General features: G+C 45.4%; 1 protein-coding gene across 22 annotated transcripts in view; it reads right to left on the reverse strand.

The window, feature by feature from the left end:
* FBRSL1 (fibrosin like 1) overlaps positions 1-15,540 on the reverse strand; it is a 502,054-nt gene that overhangs the window by 9,445 nt on the left and 477,069 nt on the right. For 11 of the 22 annotated variants that reach the window (XM_064392668.1, XM_064392671.1, XM_064392665.1 and 8 more), the window contains 7 exons: positions 10,998-11,233; positions 8,832-8,882; positions 7,805-7,900; positions 4,397-4,468; positions 3,792-3,830; positions 2,883-2,954; positions 1,507-1,639 (listed from right to left, as the gene is read on the reverse strand). In XM_064392668.1, coding sequence (XP_064248738.1) covers positions 1,507-1,639; positions 2,883-2,954; positions 3,792-3,830; positions 4,397-4,468; positions 7,805-7,900; positions 8,832-8,882; positions 10,998-11,233 — 699 coding nt within the window. Of the gene's footprint in view, positions 1-1,506; positions 1,640-2,882; positions 2,955-3,791; positions 3,831-4,396; positions 4,469-7,804; positions 7,901-8,831; positions 8,883-10,997; positions 11,486-15,540 lie in introns of all 22 variants that reach the window. The other 11 variants (XM_064392660.1, XM_064392663.1, XM_064392662.1 and 8 more) reach the window with 11 other exon arrangements.

The raw sequence follows: 15,540 nt of genomic DNA on the forward strand, positions 1-15,540 counted from the left end.
TGGACTGGTGCTTTTCTGTCTGTTAGGGTAATTCTGTCCGGAACAGCCTACAGTAGCAAAACCAGATATGAAACAAGATTCTTGTAATGACAACACAGGACAGTGATAAGGAAACATCTGCCACAGAAAAACAGCCAGGGGTTTGTAAATAAGCAGTGCTTATGCATCCAAGTAGATGCAGTAAGTATCTTGACCTTGTACTGTCAAAACACCTTTATAGAGACCAAATGCAGGGTAGCACCCTACAGTGTAGAGCTGGTGCCAGCACTGACTGGGAGAAGTGACATGTGGGAGAAGTGTGCTTTTGATGTTTAAGAATTTCCATCCACAGACAGAGCAGAAAGACAAACTGAAGCACTGGTGGAGTTTCTGAAGGCTATTTGGCATCTGCCTTTGAAATTCAATTCTCACAGAAATTTCAGCTCATTGTCATCTGTTGCTTTTCTGTCATATTTGGGACTGAGTTCAAACCTAAAGTCATTAATTTCCACAGGGTTGAACCAAGGCTGAATATGACCATGTCTGCACTGAGTTAAAGTGATTGTGCAATATTGCATCATAAAACCAGACTAACATTAGGGAAGAAAATGACATTATTTTCCAATTAATTACATATATAAAGAGCTAGGTTACATCTCGTCAATTGATGCAGCTCATTCAGAATGCAGACTTTGGCATCTCAAACACAGAAAATGTTGAGAAGAAAGTTAAGTTTGAGAATAAAAACAACATTTAGCATTTGGTAGACAGATGTCCACACGAATCCACACTGGCATCCTAGACCAGAATGGGAGAGCTGCAGTCTCCCATGGTCAGAGCCATCCAGAACAACACAGTGAAGGTTACTGTTCTTTGGTAATTGTGTAATTGTAATTACTTCTCCAACAGATTGGAAAACAATCGATCAGTGTAAACTGTATTTAATTCTTTGGAGCTCTTTGTAAATTCAATATATCATTTTGAGCCCTGGACTTTGCTTAACTTTGTAACACATAGAGGAATTTTCTATTTAAAAAAACAAACACTTGACAAATACACCTTCTGTGATATTTTGAATGCTGTTATTGAAGTTTTCCTTTTAAAAAAAACCCTTGTTTTCAGAAAACAAACAGAAACTTGGTGAGTGGAGGAGCTGAGAAGAATAACATGGCAAACATAAAAGCAAGAAAGAGACCGGGGCCACTTCCAATCCTGTGCAATGGAAACACTTTCAAGTGTTTTGCCCAAATTGGTTTAAAAAAATCACTCTATAGCCTACTAATCAGGCACGTAAGAACCAGCTGCACACACAGGACTGTGGGCCAACTGCTGCAGCTCAGAGATGTGCAGAGGATCCTGCACTGGAGGTGGTGGCAGAGCCCTGGTCACAGTAGAGTCTCTGCACCCCTTGAACCAACCTTGCTTCTATTTTTGAGGCACATGTAGCTGTAAAGTCATGCATGACATACACTGACTTTTTGTTTGTTTTGTTTTGTTTTTAATCAACAAGGAATGATCTTCCCTTACCTGTGGTAGAAAACAGAGGCCTGGCAAGATCTTGTGGATAATGGAAGCCTGGAAACACTCCAGGGGCGGGAGGTCTGCTGAACAGGTCAAGTTTACCACCTATCTCTAGCTTGTGGGGATCCAGCTGCATTTGCTGTCAAAAGATATAAAACCAATCTCATTACACACTTCCTTTTTTATGGGAAAACAAGAGAGGGAGTTAAGGCTCATTCCCCCTTAGCCCTGGCAGGGAGCGTTAGCCAGAGCGACAGCAGCGTCCCCACTCACGTGGCCGTGCCCTGCCAGGCTCTGCAGGGCCACCCCACCTTGCAGCCCCTCAGCTGCCTGCCCCATGCCAGGCTGAGCTCTGCAGGGAGCACTCAGGCCCTGCAGCACAGGCTGCAGCAGGAACAGGACACACTGAGTGCCTGGCGCCCCGGGAGCAGCCGGTGCTCTCAGCCTGACAAAAATACTCTGCAGGGACAAAGCTGCCAGCAGGAGCCTCGAGAGCTGGGTGATGGGCTCCTCTGCTCTGCCTCTCCAGTTTGAGAGAGATGAGCCCATCCTGTGCCCTTCCTGCAGCCAGGACAGCTCAGTGTGCAGGCAAGGGGCAAAGGATGAAGGAAGCTATGAGGCTCCTCCAGAGACCGTTTTTATCCTTGCCCTGTAAGAGTGAGCACGGCCAGAACTGCACCTTAGTCATAGAAGCCTATGAATAGCTTAAAGATTATGTATTTGCTAAAAAAAAATATGGACATACACCCCTTCCAGAGGCACCTACTTAAGCAGAGAATAGCCTGCATTAATGGGACAAAAAAACTACTCTAGGAGCTGTGAAAAAATAAAATCTACACAAGTCCCTTTATCAGCTATTCCACCTGCCATGGGGAGTCTTAAAGCCTGCAGCAGCACCCCAGGGTACCTACATCCTGTTACCTCTCGAGTGTTAAACCCCCTCCCTCTGCCCACCATCACAGCAGCACAGGAAGCCCCACAACCTCTAACACCGATGTTATCAATCCACTCTGCTGCTCTCTGCTCTGTAATGTTCTTCACTGCATTGGCCATTTCATTACCTCCTCCACAGGAGGTACTAATGCAGAAGGGAAGCGACATTAAATGTGCACGCTTTGTAAAAAAAAAAGATTGACTTGGGGAAATTACTCTGCCCCTCACTTTCTTCCCCTCTTTCTGGCTGTACACCCTTCCACCCAGCTCCTTTGCCCTCAGATAAACTTTACAGTTGCTACAATAAATGTTAAAGGAGTGTAAGTATTAGTTAATCAATACAGGCAAGCTTGAGAATCACCACAGTAACTGCTTCCTGCCCATTACTCACTCAAATACAATCTGTAAGCTAAAAGACTTGGCTTTGTTCCAGAAACCATCTGAATTACCTTTATCTTTTGCTGGTGATGGTAGATCTGCCAGGCGATCTGTACATGAACCGCACACCACTTCCCGGGTTTCTGCAGTGGAAAGCACAAGAATTTAGATTAATTTATACGTTAGCAATCTACATCAGATAGAACATTTCATTTCCCTTACTGTCAACCAGGCAGCTAAGCAATGAGAAAGGCTGATTACTGAAACGGCACAATGGGTGATCAACATTTTCTGCTGTACTGCAGCAGATGATGTTTAAATTAAGAAGGAAACAGGAAGAATGTGGGATATCTTCCCCATCTCATGGACATCTGAGATCCTGCCTTGTTCTTTCCTACTTGCACTCCCCCCTTCCCAAACTGAAATGAATGGCAGCAAAGAACAGTATGCCATGCTTAAGCAACTAATGGTTGAGAGTTCTGTTTCTGAAAAGAGCCCTGTTCATTCACCCCTGCTGCACTGCAGGCTAAGTCATGCGTGGTTATTATGGCTACTGGCTTTAGGGGAGAGAAAGGGTAGGGACAAACAATCCCCAGGATGAGCAGTGCCACAGCTGAACAAGTCCCTATTTTAAGCTGAGCCATGGTACTCACTGTTCCACTGTTTATGTGGAACATCAGCACATTGACCTAAGCCACCACGGATCTGTTCACTGGTGAATGTCTGCCCATGCTCACAGTCATTTATTTCTGTGACCCTCATTTCATACTGTGAACTATTAATGCACATAAATGGATGCAAAACAAGGCTGGGATTCAACCTAAATGTTATTAATCAGAAGTGGCAGAGAGCTAACTGACATTTTGCTTGAAGTAAAGGATGAGCATGAGATTTTCAATTGGACATGTTGAATTGCAAAAGCACATGCACAATATTCCAAGTGTCTGTGTATAAATATGTATATAAAATCCCCCACAAACCTTACTTACTCTTACTGGAGGCCTATAAGGGTCTGACACCTATGGAAAAAGCAGAAATAAAACAATCAGTCTTTCTAAAACTAGCCAATATACAGAAAGGTGGGGAACTTCCTTCCTCTGAACAAGTGAAAGCATTTAGAAAGCAACGTTCCAGAGAAGTCCCCTGTGACATGGGAAACCTAAAAGGCTTAAAGAAGGCTTAAAACTTCTCTTTCATTCCTTGAACCAAACTCAGCAGAATTTTATGATAAACAAAGCAGCTTCATGCCAGCAACTGAACAGTGCCAGTGCTTTTCTGAACCTTGTAATTATTCTGAAATGGAGCGCATTAAAGTACTCTCCAAGCAATACCTAGAGGAAAGACATTGAAGGGGTTTCCTGCCCCATTTTCCTCAGACTTCTGAAAGAAGCCAATACATCCCTTTGAATTCATGACTGGTGGAGATTGCTGTCTAACCAGAAAAAGACAACTTCTCTCCTCACTGCATTTTCCTGGTCTAGAAGGCCAATTTGCTCACCAGCCTACTCTCATTTTTTTATCAGCAATCACTGTGCTTACTGTACACCCAGATAAGCTGAAAAGAAGTTTATATATTGTTGCCTACCCCTGGAGTCTTCTGCAGCAGCGTATGGTGGACTGTGCCTGGTCTACCTGCTACATCAATAGGGTTTGAAGTCTGAAAGACAAGAAGAGAGCGTGAATAATACTGCATCACACCAGTGGTACATTTAACATCTCTATCTGATGTTAACAGCATTAATTAGTCCATGTTTGCACTGCGCTTTGAACACGCATATTGCTACATTAGTGCTAAATGTTATCTCTTACTGACAGCCAACAGCATTTAACCACCATGTCATTTATTATTATTGAGCAGCAATAACAGTATTCCAGTAGCACCCCTAAGCCCTGCTGAGATCACACCCCCTTGTGCTGTGCATGTGCATGGGAAGAGACAGCCCCTGCCCCCCGAGCCTATTCCTTGGACAAAACAGGCAGGAGGCAGGAGAGAGGACAAGAGAGGTGGCCTGACTCCCTCCATTTTCCAGGCAGCAGACAGGAACAGAATAACCTGAGCATCCCAGTCCCATTTTCCACACACTGGACCACGGCCCCTCTCTGACTAGGGCCAGGTAACACAATGCCTGAACCAGCAACAGCCCATCTATCTGCTTCGACAAGGCAAAAATGAGAAACCTTAGAAGGTGCTTGTGGGTCTTTTATAGCTTTGCATTGTTTACCCCATCGTTTTCCAGCAAGAATTAAACACCTCATTGAACGAATCCCTGCTGCTCCTCCTCCAGATCCCACCTGTTGTCCTGTCCTAATGATCCCCAAGAACTCGTTCATCTCCTCACTCCGGCACTCATCCATCTCCCACTCCCACAGCAACTGCACCTGGTGCCTCTGCACAGCTGAGTGCAGAGGGGTTAAACCTCATTCCCCAAGAGATCATTTCACTCATGTTTTAGGTCGAATTATAGCAGATTTCAAACAGTACAAGGCATGAGTATAATCCTGGGTGTAGGAGGGAAGGTAGGTTTTAGTTTGTCTAAGGCTATGTAACTTCCAGACTCATTAAAAAGTGAATTCTCGTGTGTGTGTAGGTAAGTCAATGCACTCCCCAGGCAGATGGGAGCTCTCAGGCTTCTCTGACAGCTGAGGTAGATATAAGGTGGCAAATAAGTTACAGCTTTCATACAGGCAAGAGCTTAAAGATCACAACATGTTAATAGTATGGTGTCATCCTGTCCCTCTGTCCCCTGGAGAAAGACGTGAATGCTTCCTCCAGCAAAGTAAACTGAATACTTCTGACCTTTTCAAGTTCTTAGCTTGTGAGAAATGGCCTTCGGGAAACTCACTGAGAAATTTACCGTCAGCCTGGATTTATGTGCAGTGGACTCACACGCACAGCTGTAGGCAAATGACATGGGAAGGGGAAAAACAAAACCAAGATCTCTGCTTTGGAAAGCAAGAAGTGCAGGAGTCAGAGTGCTAAAGCCAAATCATCAGGTCTGTAGTGATTATGCAGGCTTTAGTCACACAGCTTGGGAGGGAGAGACCACGGCAGACCGAGGCAGTAACGATGACTGGAGTGGCTTTGCCTAGAGTTCAGCTCTGCCTCCTCTGGGAAACTGGAAAGTAATGTGCCAAAGCAGCAGATACATTTTTCAACCTATCCCTCTCTTTTTCAGACGTTAGATTGTATGTAAATACTGCACTGTGCAAAGATCAAATGATGTCAGTGATTAACCACAGCACCAGAGTGTGACCCTGCACTGCTTAAACTCAAGCTAGCAAATGTTGGATGTATCCAAAATGAACTAAAACGTAGTTTTAACAGCACTAGGAACTGCTCAAAAATGCAAAGGGTCTGTGCTCACTTTTTCCTTCTCACTATGTAACTGCTCCTTGGCCTAAAGGTATTTTACAGAGGAGATGGAAAGCAGAAGAATGTGCCATTGGTGTAGCAGCAGCTCCTCATGAGCAGGAAGGAGCTTTATGGCAAAACAGCCCTGGCTGCACGTGAGCAAAATTTGTCCAATTCCACCTTATTCCTGCAGCTCCTTTTCTTGCAAAATCAAGTTCACAGCCTGGCTACTCAGGGTCTGTAGGGACTCCCTCACCCCTTGCTAGAGTAACAACAATTAACACTGGCAGACAAACTCCACCAAGGGATGGCCATGTTCTGCCCCTCTTGTTCCCTCTGCTTCCATGAACTGCTCCTTCTCTAGGCCTGCAGCCACCACATACAAAACTGCCTCTGAACAAAGCCATTTTAGAGACTTTGCTATTTGTAATGTATTCCTAAACCAAAATAATGTCAAGGATTCGATGGGCACTGAGGAAATCCTCTGGCTTCCATCAAGAGCATTAAGTTAAGGGGAAGGTTATAAAAGGCCTTATTTGCAGTTGCTAATTACTGACTTCCACTGACACCAGTGAGACTGCTGAGGGAAGCACATCCCTCAGACCTGCCTGGTGTGGATATGGAAATCACCTTCCAATTGCAAACAGGAATGGCCTGGCTATGGTGCTGCTCCTTTCATGCCTTCTTACACAGTGGCAGAGTTCTATGGAAATGCCGTTCAAGATAAGAAATCTCTAAAATCACAGCATATGAGGAAGCTGAACATGTCACCTTACAAATGAAGTACGTGCTCCATTTTCAAACAAATGCTATATAGACACAATCCATTATTTCTTGTTTGGAGAGATTTAACAGTTTTGGTACATTTAAAAATAGTTAATAAAAAGTACACCTCTGGGAGGGGAAAAAAAAGCAGTGCACACCACAGAATTTGCCAAAAAATGGGGGTTATGATGTCAACATTTCCAAATGCCAATCAGTGCTAGTTGTAATGACATGTCACAGCTGCAGTGCACCTTTCAAACACATTATCTCAAAGAAGCTTGCAGGCATTAATCAACCCTTATAAAACCCACTGCAAGATAACTTTATAGATGAGGAAGCTGAGGAACAGAAGGTTTAAGCAACTTGCCCAAGGTCAGACAGTATTGGAGCTGGGAATAAAAATTCAGCTCCTTCAAATTGCTCTACCCATTTCCAGCAGTCTCTCCCTATTGTTCCCACACTTGTGCAGTCAAATTCTCATTGTTTTTTCTGGGAATAAACACAGTTTATCTTTTGCAATCTCAGACCATTAGATTTATAAAATGATTTGGGACTCATCGGTCTATTATGAGCTGTAAATATTTCAATCAAAATAATGCACTTCACTGTATGCTTCTCCTCCAGTTTCAGCAGACCTCCCAAGTGAACCACTACATCCTTTCCAAGGAAGGATCTGCAGTGCCAAGAGAAAATTTCTGCTGAAGTGTTGGCTGCTTTGTGCAGAGGATGCTCACAGCTCTGCGGGGGGATCCTTTCCAACCCTGTGCTGCACTTCTGCTATTCAAATCATGTGCTGCAAAATCACCAGAGACAAGACTCTGAACACAGTTTCTCTCCCAGCAAAAGAACAAAGCCTTCAGAAGAAGAAGTTTGTACCTTCGGTTGAAATGCTCCCTGAAGTGACCCAAAGGGACCTGAATGTGGAAGCATGGGTGGCATTCCAGGCATTGCTGGAGGATAGGTTGGAAAGAACTACAAAAGAAAAAGAGATGCTTATGTCACAGGATGACTTGAACAATAATGGAGGTAGGTGCCAAGCCTGGCACAAACAAAAATAGTACTGTGCTGAACAAGTGCCACAGTGAAAGTACATGATAAATTTGCTTTCAAAATTTTTAAGAGCAAAGCCAAAACTTGAAAAATGCACTCATCTGATAAATTTTTTAGATAGTGCTGAATGAGTGTGCCTTTAAAAATTGTGGACTATTGCAGGAAGCACAGAGCATAATTTGGGGTTTATGTTCACTTTCCATTAACTTTGCATTTTTCTGCTGTTGCAAACAAATCGATCCTGTTTTGAAATGTGACCTGCTTTAATTTTTAAAGCAAAAGGAACCACAAGATGCTGCACTGCACTCTAACCACAGGCAACATGCACACCACCTTGTAGTTGTGTAGGCTGGGTGAAATTTTGCTTAGGCCTCTCCTGAGCACACACAGCAGTTTTACAAGTCCCAAAACATGTAGTTTTTTGTGCTTTGGAGCAGTGGGGAGCACCAGGAAGAAACCACCAGTCTGACTTACTCCTGTGACCTGAGCAAAACCTTGTGAAAGAGCCATGCACTCCGGGCTGCTGCACTGGGAGAAGCACCAGCTGCAAAGGTACTGCAGTGACCACTGACTGAGCAATTCCTGCGCATTCCCTGCCATCCCAGGCACAGCCATACAGAGCCGCAGCAGCAAAAATGCAGGAGACAGAGAATTTAAAAAAAATAAAATTAAAAAAAAAAAAATAAAAAGAGCCAAAAGAAAACTTGGTACCTTAAAAACATAAAAAAAATCAAGACGGAAAAAGAGCTTTAGAAATGAATGGATCAAAACACTACTCATCAATTGAAAACAAGCAAAAGAAGAGCAAGCAGAACCATTAACAAAGAAACCGAGGAGGAAGGTGAGCACTCACGTTGGAATGTCGAAAGTAAGGGTTGTCTAATTTGGGAGCGTACTTGTCAAACTGGAAAGAAAAGAGAAAAAAAAAAAGGAAACAGGTGAGTTTGGTTTTGGCAGGAGCAGACACATCAGGATTTCAACACAGACAAATAATCATGGCCCATGTGTAAGCATTTAACAGAGCAGAACTGACTGGTTATTCCATACTTGCTCACTGGGGACATGACTGATTTCCCCAGGGTAACAGAGAGGAGCCCCCAGGCCACGCTGGGCACTGCCAAGGCTCACTGCAGAACCTGTCTCAGGCACTGCATGACCAGGCTCCTGCCCTGGGAAGAGAGCAGTCCTGATCCTGCAGCTCAGTGAAACACAGGGAAGTTCAGCTCCAGGTCCACAACTGGGATCTGCCCCTGGATTGCCGAACTAGATCACAGACTAGCAGGTCAGAAACATTTTCCATAAGACCCCAACATCTATTGTGGGGCAGCCAATTCCAATTCCCAGTTTCCTGGGTTCTTGTAAACACCAAAATTCTTTGGAAAAGGGCTGAATTAATTTAGATACACAAATCTTGATATATTTGCCCTCCCCTGTAAAAGGGAGAGGTCCCCAGAAAAAAGGTGACTGTAAACTTTTTCCTATTCCAGCATGGGGCTTTAACACCTCCATGTGTGTAGTCTGTGCCCTGTTTGTCCTGTACCATCTTGGAAGAAAACCCAAAGCACACACACATTGCATTTCTGAACAGTATGTACATTCTGCTGGGGAGGAGGGAATGGGAAGGAAGGCAGGGAAGGGAGCTGCAGGACCTCAGGAAAAGCTGCTTATTTGGCAAGTCAGCTGCTGTTTCACACTCCTCTGTGTGCAGGAGAGTAGATTTGTAATTTCATTAATTACAGTTATTACTGGAGCCATGTCCCCTCCAGTGTAAATACCGTAAATTACCAAACACATGCAGCTGTAATTTCAACACTCTTCTCTGGTGTTAGGATTAGCAGACCTGATCTAGTGGAATATAAGATGTGAGTGAAATATAACAAAAGAGCCTTGCAAGTTGTTTTTGGTCTGAAGGCTGTCATCAATGGGCACGGGTGGGAGGAGAGGGAGCTGTTCACAAGCTTGGGTATCACAGTTCTTAAATAACACAGGAGACTTCTGAGAAAAGATTCAGGATTGTTTTACACAGACCAAGCAAAGAAGGGAAGGTGTTTACACACAAGTACACTGAGCAAACACCTGGGGCTGGATTTTGGGTGGATGATATTGCTTTTAATTGTCTTGCTGCTAAGCAGATTACAACCCAATAATGCCATTGAGCAGCCAGCAGTGGGAAAGAAAAGTGGAAAACATTATGCTCCTTGAGTCCTTGGTAGTTCTTCCCAAAGGCTGCTTTTGCTAGTCTTAAACAGGGTTGTTTCTGCATTTTGGACACAGTGTGAAACTGAGAGGGGGAAAAAAAGCTCAATCTTGTGCTTTCAATCTCACAAAGTAATTGCCAGAAATGGGGAGAGAGTGCATTTTAAAGTACTGACAAAATCCATTTGTAGCAGATCCCTAACAATTTTGTAACAGCTGCAGCAAAGTCCCATTGTGCTACAAGCAAATTCAATGACCAAATGCTTATTACACGGCCAGGAGGATCTCTCCCAGCAGAACCAGCCACACACAAATTAGTGCTTGTTGATGTAATCAAGTAATAAAATGCCTAAATCAATACAGATCAGGCATTAGGAGGAAGAGGGACAGAGCTGGTATCAGAAGAGATGCTGCACTGTGGTGAGAGCTCTGGGTAAGCCAGCAAGGTCTGCCCTGCACCCAGCAGTTGTGGAGACAGTGTTTGGGGCTGGAAACCACCCATCCTGGCTGGTGTCATCTTTTGATGTGTCAAGGCAGCTGGCTCTGGGAAAAGGGGAATAGAAATACACAGCAGGACACACAAAAAGGAAAATAAAGGGATTCTGGACTTGTCTCGTGGGTGCTGTATCTGCTCATGGGTAGCAGCACGGGGGACCAGGAGGCTTGGTGTGGGGGCTCTGGGTGGAAAGGGGTCCCTTTGGGACTGCTGACCTCCAGGTGGGAAGGGCAGGGACAGCACACCTGGCTGAAATGAAGAGGGCTGGGTTTTGTTTGACAAGAGCGGGTTAGGCTTTTTGACCAGAGATGCTCTACTTATCCTCACATTTTGGGCTGGGGTACGCACCATGGGAGGTGCAGAGGGCGGCATGAGCGGCGTCTGGGGCAAGCTGGATGGAAAAGGAGTGAATGTGTGCTGGTGGGTGTGTTGGTGCTGATGCGTGTGTTGGTGCTGGTGAAACTCCGCTCTCAGCAGCGGCACCGGGCCAAGTGAGGCAGCGGCCCGGTCCGAACTCTGAACCAAAAACCGGTTGTTCAGCTCTTGCCTGAGCAGTTCGTGATCTAGAGGAGAGAGAGAGAGAAAAAAAAAAGACACAGAGGCCCGTGGGCCTGTGAGTACCACAAAGACGGAGGAGAAAGAGTCAATATTCACCTGGCATTCCCTGTTTCTGCAGGTCATGCTGTGGTGGTTTTCTACGTGAGGACTCATTGGTGGAGGTAAGAGAGATGCCTGTGACAAAGTACCAATCAGAATCCCCGAATGAGGCTGGCAATACATGATTGGTTGGTTGAATGATATCAACAGGCTGGTATCTAAAGACAAGAGAGAACACCATGAGTCATCACAGCAGAAAACATCATCGGGGCTCGCACTCCGCCCGCCCGCCCCCGCCCGCGCCCCGCCCGGCGCTCCTCCCGGCACCTGCTGCAGCCAGGGGTGTCTGGGGCACACCTCAGAGACCCAGCCTCACCTCTGGGTGACACCTCAGGGGTCCAGGGTCACCCCTGGGGCACACCTCAGGGGTCCAGGGTCACCTCTGGGTGACACCTCAGGGGTCCAGGGTCACCTCTGGGTGACACCTCAGGGGTCCAGGGTCATCCCTGGGTCACACCTCTGAGATCCAGGCTCACCTCTGGGTCACACCCCAGAGATCCAGGCTCACCTCTGGGTGATACCTCAGAGATCCAGCTTCACCCATGGGGCACACCTCAGGGATCCAGCCTCACCTCTGGGTCACACCTCAGAGATCCAGTCTCACCCCTAGGGCACACCTCAGAGATCCAACCTCATCTCTGGGGTCTCACCTCAGGGATCCAGCCTCACCTCTGGGTCACACCTTGGGTGTCCAGCCTCACCTCCTGGGAGCTGCACCTTCCCGCACCAGCCAGGTGCTGGGGAGAACTCTGGAGGCCAACAGCTCACTTTGAAATGAGCAGTACTGACCTTCGTCCTCTGGGTGTGTGACAGTCAGAGGCACACACACACATACACTGAGAATTGATGTGTGTTAAGCTCTGACAATGAGACACTTCACAGGTAAAATTTTGGTAAGATCTGCAGTGCAATGAGCTAACCGTGGGTTTGGGTGGCTGGAAAGTGCCTGCTCAGACATCCCTCCCTTCTCAGCCCCAGGACATGAACGCAGTAACCAGAAACATCTATCCTATAAATCAAGGCCTTCTTTGCAGTAAGGTTTTTTTTTTTGAGATCTTAAATAGGAAGCAGTCCTTTCCTCAGTTTGTAATGGGCTGTAATTCTTGTTTTTTTGTCGTTGCCTCCAGGTTTTTGTCCTCTGAGAAAATATAGAGGAGGAATCAGTGCGGAGGGGGAGAAACACTGAAGTGGCTCAAGATCTCATCAAGGTTGCAATGACTGCTGAAATAAAATGTTCCACCATATGACGTGGCCTCTTCTCAGCATCTTCCTCTGGAACAGCAACTTGCATTGAATGTGAATGTTGTTCAGGGCGGGGAAGACACCAGTGCTTTAGAAATAATGTCACTGAAGACAATAAGGACCAATGTCCACTTCTCCAAAATGTCTGCTGGTATAACAATTAAATCTATCTGTGGCTTTGCTTAAGAACTTCAAACAGGGATTAGCATCCAACATGTTATATATTTTTTAAGCGAAGACCAACCTGTGTCCCCAGCTGTGGATGACACACACCCAGTCCTGACTGATCTACTTGCTTCTGAATTTAGGTGAATCCACTTCTTTCACTGTAACAGCCTCTTTAAACTACAGTTCTGAATATAAAGGGGCAAAAGAACACCTGCACTTTAAAGTTTTATTTCATGTTCTGCAGGGATTTCTTTCACTTTAATTTTTACAGAAACATTGGAAATGTCCAAATCAATCACTTTCTGAAGTGACATGGGGATCTTTAAAAACAGGCACTCTGATGGCAACTTCAAGGTCTCTACTACCACTTAGAAGCCTACAATTGAAAGTCACATTTGAAAGCAAATTTTGGGTCCTAAGTAATTTACTTTTCAGTAATAAATGTACTGCTAAGAGCAGGTACTGTGTACTGCTACAATCCATATAATAATTAATACAAAACCAGAAAATATTTGTGATACTGAAGCCAAAGTCACTGGAGCAAAAGAGTCCATAATGGGTTCTCCTTGGATTGAGCATAGGCTGAAAGCACTTAGGTCCAAAACCTAACCTCTTTAGAGAATATGAGCATGATTTCACGTGTGTGTGTGTGTTTACACTTTTAAATCTGGCATGGCTTAAAGAAACTGAATCCTTCTGTTAGCATCAAGATAATCCACTTTTCTGGAGGGAGAGATAAAAGCAAGTTGGCAGTTGTAAGCGCTCTGATATCCAATTTCTTTAAGAGACTGGAAGTCAGACTGATAGATTTGCAGCTGGCTCCAGCCCATAGCCCTCTACCACAGCTTTGGCCTCCGTGAGGAAAAGAAAAGGCCTGGAGATGTTTGGAGAAGCTGAGTGGCACTTGGAGGAGTGGCTGCTTTGTAGTAGGGAAGGAATTGAAAAGGAACAGCCCAGTTTGTGAGGGGCTCTGAGCAATGTCTGGATCAGAACTCAGTTCTTGCACCTGCCAGTGATGTCAGGTCCGGTCACACAGCAGGAGCAGGGTGCTGAGCAGCCCTGGGGACCTGCCACCACTGTCCTGTGTGCACACACGAGCTGGGCAAGGCACAAAAAGGTCACTCCTGCTCACAGTGCCCTCACATTCAGGAGAGGAGAGACACAGACCACTGCTTCCTCTGGGTATCCCACATCAGGGCAGCCCTTGAGCAGACAGCAGAAGCCCAGCAAGCGTTGCTGCTAAGTTGCTTCTGTTAGCTTTAGGTTTCAAAAGGGAGAAATGCCACCAGAAGCACATTCTTGTCTCGCTCTTCAGGGCTGCTCAGCAATATTGTTTGCTTTTAAGGAAGTTTTATGTGAATGACAACAGAAGCTCCTGGCTCTGCAGCACTCTGTATTGATTTTATGATGTGCCATTTTGCAGGCATTTCATATAGTGCAGACAAGAGACATTTCACTGTCTGCAGGGTTAGACACCCAGACCTTTCCCTCCACTAACTTCGGCTTCTCCTACTTAAATTGCAGGAGAAATCCTTTTAGTAGGAGCAAGACTGTTACTGTTTCCTGGCAAGCTGCTGAATGTGAATAGGTCACTTGATCTTGCATCTCCTGAAGTTAATGGTGAAAACATACTTGCTTTCAGTGACTGCAATATCATGCTTTTAGTGAGAGCTCTGCTATTTCCTTTTGCTATGCTTTCAAAGTCTCCATCACAGTAGTCCTGTGCCTTAAACAGGGGAGCAATGAATAGGTCTCCCACAGTGCTGCCAACATCTTCCCAGCCATGTGGTTGAAATTCTAGATGGTGCCAGGGCTCGTGACAGCTGCCAGCTTTGGCTATGTGGTCTTGTCTCTGGCAGGGAACCCACAGCACTACCATCATTCTCAGAGCTCACTTTGGATCCATTTGTACTTTTATTTTTTTCACTTAGAGAAGCAGTAATAAATAATGAGACATTATTTAGCTCCTGGAAGCAAAAAAGGGGGATGGAAGACCATCAGATTTTTCCACAGCAAATCTGTCATTTCCTTATTCCTTTAACTGACTTCATAGGAAGCAGAGAGTGTGTTTTCTGCAAAATGCTTGTCCTGTTTAATCCCTGCTGAGTTAGTTGTGGATTCAAATGCCGGATCAAAAGGAGGCCCCAGCAAGTGAAAGTTGCTGGGAAGTCTCCAGCTGCCAGGGTCTCTTCCAGGGACAGCTGTAGGCTAATGGATAAGCTATAAACAGGGCATTTAGGGCAGAAGTGACAATAGAATGGGGGCCAGGGTGAACAAAGGAAACTTTTTAAAAGGATGCAAAGACAGTGAGAGCAGAACAGCAGAGCTTGTCAGCTGAGCTGTCTCTGACTCAGACTGAAAGGCCATGGGGCCATGGGCACAGAGCAGTTGTGCTGCTCCAGGCAGAGGATCCTGCTCTGCCAGCAGGATGTGCTGCTGGTCGAAGGACCAGGCAGGGGATTCAGTGATGTTCAAGTGCTTGGTTAGAACAGTTGTAGAAACAGTATTTTCTCACCACTTCTAACATCAGCAGCTTTCTTTGGAGAGGGGAGGGAGAAGGGGAGAATGGCAAACTGTGCATCACTTCTCTGTTAATCTAAAAAATGTCTGATGACTGTGGAATGCCATACTGGACAACTCATGCCCTGAACAGGACTTTTTTTTTAGGCATTTGTTTTGAAGACTTCCTATAGGAAGTGATGTGTCTACAATCTCTCATCTGGTAAAGCATGTCAAGGTCCCCCACCTGTTTCATGAGCACTGCCACAGCTCCAGCACACACTGAGGGGTCTGTGTCAAGGGA

The sequence above is a fragment of the Passer domesticus genome, chromosome 17, assembly GCF_036417665.1.
Source record: "Passer domesticus isolate bPasDom1 chromosome 17, bPasDom1.hap1, whole genome shotgun sequence".
Taxonomy (NCBI): domain Eukaryota; kingdom Metazoa; phylum Chordata; class Aves; order Passeriformes; family Passeridae; genus Passer; species Passer domesticus.